Source organism: Amia ocellicauda, chromosome 1 (assembly GCF_036373705.1).
Source record: "Amia ocellicauda isolate fAmiCal2 chromosome 1, fAmiCal2.hap1, whole genome shotgun sequence".
Taxonomy (NCBI): Eukaryota; Metazoa; Chordata; class Actinopteri; order Amiiformes; family Amiidae; genus Amia; species Amia ocellicauda.
Genome location: NC_089850.1, coordinates 5,941,592 through 5,946,472, shown reverse-complemented (window position 1 = coordinate 5,946,472; position 4,881 = coordinate 5,941,592). Strand labels below are relative to the sequence as shown.

The 4,881-nt window shown below is 40.6% G+C and overlaps 1 protein-coding gene across 1 annotated transcript; it reads left to right on the top strand.

The window, feature by feature from the left end:
* Window positions 1–1,032: 1,032 nt before the first annotated feature.
* On the top strand, window positions 1,033–4,467 carry atraid (all-trans retinoic acid-induced differentiation factor). Its single transcript, XM_066697389.1, has 6 exons — window positions 1,033–1,044; window positions 1,472–1,582; window positions 2,012–2,115; window positions 2,492–2,563; window positions 3,475–3,496; window positions 4,363–4,467. Exons 1-6 carry the CDS (start codon window positions 1,033–1,035, stop codon window positions 4,465–4,467), a joined length of 426 nt encoding a protein of 141 aa, XP_066553486.1.
* Window positions 4,468–4,881: the final 414 nt, after the last annotated feature.

The following is a 4,881-nucleotide window of genomic DNA, read 5'->3' as shown; positions in this document are numbered from 1 at the left end:
AATAAGTATTTGATCCCCTATCAATCAGCAAGATTTCTGGCTCCCAGGTGTCTTTTATACAGGACTGCTCCTAATCTCAGCTCGTTACCTGTATAAAAGACACCTGTCCACAGAAGCAATCGATCAATCAGATTCCAAACTCTCCACCATGGCCAAGACCAAAGAGCTGTCCAAGGATGTCAGGGACAACATTGTAGACTGGAATGGGCTACAAGACCATCGCCAAGCAGCTTGGTGAGAAGGTGACAACAGCTGGTGCGATTATTCGCAAATGGAAGAAACACAAAATAACTGTCAGTCTCCCTCGGTCTGGGGCTCCATGCAAGATCTCACCTCGTGGAGTTTCAATGATCATGAGAACGGTGAGGAATCAGCCCAGAACTACATGGGAGGATCTTGTTAATGATCTCAAGGCAGCTGGGACCATAGTCACCAAGAAAACAATTGGTAACACACTATGCAGTGAAGGACTGAAATCCTGCAGCGCCCGCAAGGTCCCCCTGCTCAAGAAAGCAGATGTACAGGCCCGTCTGAAGTTTGCCAATGAACATCTGAATGATTCAGAGGAGAACTGGGTGAAAGTGTTTTGGTCAGATGAGACCAAAATCGAGCTCTTTGGCATCAACTCAACTCGCAGTGTTTGGAGGAGGAGGAATGCTGCCTATGACCCCAAGAACACCATCCCCACCGTCAAACATGGAGGTGGAAACATTATGCTTTGGGGCTGTTTTTCTGCTAAGGGGACAGGACAACTGCACCGCATCAAAGGGACGATGGACGGGGCCACGTACCGTCAAATCTTGGGTGAGAACCTCCTTCCCTCAGCCAGGGCATTGAAAACGTACAAAATCAGCAGGGGATCAAATACTTTTTTCCCTATATATATAAAGATTACAGAGATAAAATTCATGAAGCCACACAGGTGAAATGTGTGAAAGGGAATTTACGTCAGCATCTGAAATCGCTCGCTTTGGTTCACTCACTGCTGAAATACAGTGCACTCACTGCCACTCACTATATAGGGAATAGTGCATGAGTGAACAAGTGGGCAATTTCAGACACAGCTTTTGTTGACAGTTGTTACTCTGTACTGTGTTCAGTGTGTGGTGTGGCTGCGGATCAGCACACCGCATACTAGGTAGGAAAAACAATACAATCAGTGTGACACATGTGTATCTGTTGTCTATTGAGTGTTACTTTGTGTCTGCATGACCCTTCGATTGTTCTAACACAGTAACAAAGAAAATCACTAAAAACGCAGTATTGTTTTTTGTAAACCAATAACCAGGGTACAGACTGTTGTGAGATCCATCCAATATATAGGCTCCTTTCTTTTCAGGCTGTGTGTGTATATGCAATATTGTGTTCTTTTATTATCTCTAATACAAAGGGCAGGACACAATATTATAGATCAAATGTTATGTGTATGATAATTGCTGCTGCTGTTCTCTCTCTCTGTGCTTGTTTCCAGGTGTGCAGCCTGTGTCCGGGGGATCTGCGCAATGGCACGGCAGTGGGGGATCTTTGCAGGCCCAACGCCAGCTTTGTGACTGAAGGTCGCTGCTGTCTGCAAAACCAAACTGTGCCTGAATACATCATTGGGTAAGGACAACACTGCAATAGTGAGTGTGGCTCCGCAACATACATTCATTTACACTCAGTTTGATAAGAATCTACTACTTAGAAATAAAATGCAATTGGGTACACATTTGCAATACTCTGGTCGATCAAAGTCTTGATTTGTTCCAGGCCTAAATCAATGTTCAATAGATCAGCTCAGCAGGGTATATTAACTGAAAGGCATCAGCAGATTATCAGCTAGGCTCTGTGTTGTTTCTCTGTGTTATCAATGACACTAGGTGATTCAATTCAATCTGTAAACATCAACTCGAGTAGTAGTAGTAATAGTAGTGTTTAGTTTAGCTTCCCTGTGGTTTTCACTTTGTTTTTCACTGAGTAGATAAGAAAATGCTTAATCAATATCAAAGCCTGCTCCTCTGCATATTGTGAGATTTTGCCACATGACAATATATTTCCTTCATGTCACAACTTATACCTGTGGAATTGCTCTGTAGGTCAAGTTGATCTTCATGAGGCATCGACTGCTATTATGATGTAAGTTCCTAGAATACTGAAAATGTTTGTCTCCATGTTTTCTTAAATGGCTGAGATGTTTGATTATATAAAAACAGGTCATACCACATTTTTCCTTTTTTTAATACCATCATATTGCAATCGAAATCTTGATCTAGGGTTTTCATCAAGAGACTTAATTAATTGTTTGATCTCACTATCAAGCCATTTAACGATGTGGCCTGAGATTGGGTCAAGACTTTTGTCTAATGGTTTAGATTTTTCAGATGCTTTATGGAAGCTGTAATTAAACAGATCTTTTTCATAATTGAAAACAACTATAAATATTACTCTTTGGATTTATCATTTGATGCCAAAGTTGCATTATCACTTTTTTCTTTTGCTGTTTTATATACAGAGATCTCTCCGAAAACCCTGCCCTGAATCTGTCATACTCAGCATTTCAAGGGTTTACAGCTCTGCAGAATTTGTAAGTACTCCACTATGTTCAGGCAGCATGTTAATGGCAAAACATGTTAAACTCGTACCGGCGTAGGCACTCCAATGATTCTTAATAAACCTAATCACTGGTTGGAGAACACTTGCTAAACTGCAATCCAATCTTAATGATAGCAATAGTGAAATTTATTTACTTTTCATTCTTTAAAATCAAGGCACCTCAGAGTTACAAATCATCCTATGATGCAGACAACAAAGGCAGTCCTTACTATTGCTTTCCAGTGTATTAAACATGTCCTTGAAGTGTTATCTCCAAAAAGAATGACTGCTTTTTTGCATTAGCTGTGTCTTCAGGATCGTTACACTATTTTCCAAGCAAGCCGCATTGGATGACGTATGTGGGGTTCACATCTCGTGGTGTATCCACCTAGATCTTTTATAGTCCTAGACCTTGAGTTCTCATTGTGTTTATAAGTGTTCGAGGCGAGAGTTGTCACACCCCACTGTAACGCAGTGTTTGAAGGCTTCGTTGTAATAGGATATCAAAAGCTTTCAAGACATGTGATGCAATCCTCTGCTTTCCCACAATTCCCGGGTCTCAGAATCCCAGAAAGTGATTAGAGTCTGTTAGCATTGATTTATGCTGAAACTGAAATTGCAAAACACATTCTCATTATCTTGGATATGATCACTCATGGGTCAAAGCAAACACAGATGACATCAGTGTGTTACCAACACCTGTAACCATTTAATGGATGGCAGAGATTTGCATCAAACTTCAAGGAGGATTGGGACTAAGCTCTGGATTAGGGTATTTCTGCCTTGCCTTGCTGGAATCACAGCATCATGTTTGTATTGTGCCAAGGTTAGTGCCCACAAGGGGGACTTCTAATCCACTGAAGTACACAGGCACTTTAATCTATCCTGTCCACTCTGTTCCAGAGTGCTGCCCCCAGTCCTGGAGGCAATTCCTTGTGGTAGTTCGTTGGGTTAATAGAAGAAAGCCTGCTATGTAAAGGACAGAAGGATGCCTGCAATGAGACTGAACAATTAGGTATGTCACGGTAATCCTGCAGTAAAGCACTGAATGCTTTCGAAATCAAACTTCAGACAACTTCAGATGTAGCAACATTGGGTTATCTCCCAGTATGCATTAGGTTCAAATAAAAAAAATAACCCTAAAAGTAGTGTTTTTTGTATTGATGAAACCTATTATTATTTTTGTTTTAACAAAGGCAACATTTATTATTTTGTCTGCCAAAGTGTTAAGACATCATGAAATTCTGGTTTGTTCTGTTCTTTTGGTACAGATGAAATTAATCGTTTTGGTTGCCTCTCAAATGCAAACAATTTCAGCCTGGCTGTGTCCTGAAAACTCTCTGCCAAACTCTCTGATTTGTTCTGTATAAAAAAGATAACTTCGATGTTTTCGTTTTTTTAACTCTTCAAAATATTTTTCTGTCTCTGGTTTAGTGGTTAATTGAAGTAATAATTTCCTAAATCAGAGCCTTTTTATTATTTTAAACAGGGGGGTTTAAGTTAAGTATAGAATTGTATAAAGAACTTATTAAAGAACTAACTCCCTTATTACACAATTTAAAAAGTCAAATCTAAGCAGATTGTTACTTCAATTGAGGTTCAATTAAGTAGCTGACAGCTCGGTTTTGAAGCAAAAAGTTAAATCTTGTCCTAAATATTGCTCAATAAAATGTGGAAGTGATTCATAGGATCCACAGATGAAAAGCAGTTGGCAGTATCTTCTCGGGGTGAGGACTGTATTTCAGTCTGCTGTCATCTTGGGCATGTGTGACATGTTTGCTGTCCCTGCAGGGAGAGTTCCCCTTCGCAGAAGTATTTGGGATTTTGGGAATATCCATGGTTCTGGTCACGGCTGCGCTCTGGTTCACTCAGCGCCGCAAGGCCAAACCATTCTGAGTCGCCTGGAGGCCGTGGCACTAAATACTAAATACTGCTCTTTGTAGATCACAGGGAAGTAAAACAAAATGGCGGACAAGTTTCTAAACAGGCTGAATTAACACCTGCTGACAATACTTCATTTCGCCCTGGTTTTTCAGTTGCTCTGCCATTGTTGGGGCGAGCCATGCCTTCTTAGTGAATGTGTATGGTGTCTCCTGCAGATGTTTGATTCCAAGACTGATGCTTATAACAGGTTGTAACAGGTTTGTAAGCAGAAACCAATAGTGAATCTGGAACTGACACTTGAATTGGATTGCTATGTTGTGTAGCCATTTTATGAATTAAGCCATTAGGAGACACTAGCAATTTAAAACCAAAGAAACGTCCCACACATATTCAGGCCAGAGACAGGATGAGCTGCACAAAGACCAT

Excerpts from the sequence above, each read along its gene's own strand:
- atraid (XM_066697389.1), top strand. Across the intron at positions 2,116-2,491 it reads GCATCGACTGCTATTATGAT|AGATCTCTCCGAAAACCCTG; the intron begins GTAAGTTCCTAG and ends TTTTATATACAG. Across the intron at positions 3,497-4,362 it reads TGCTGCCCCCAGTCCTGGAG|GGAGAGTTCCCCTTCGCAGA; the intron begins GCAATTCCTTGT and ends CTGTCCCTGCAG.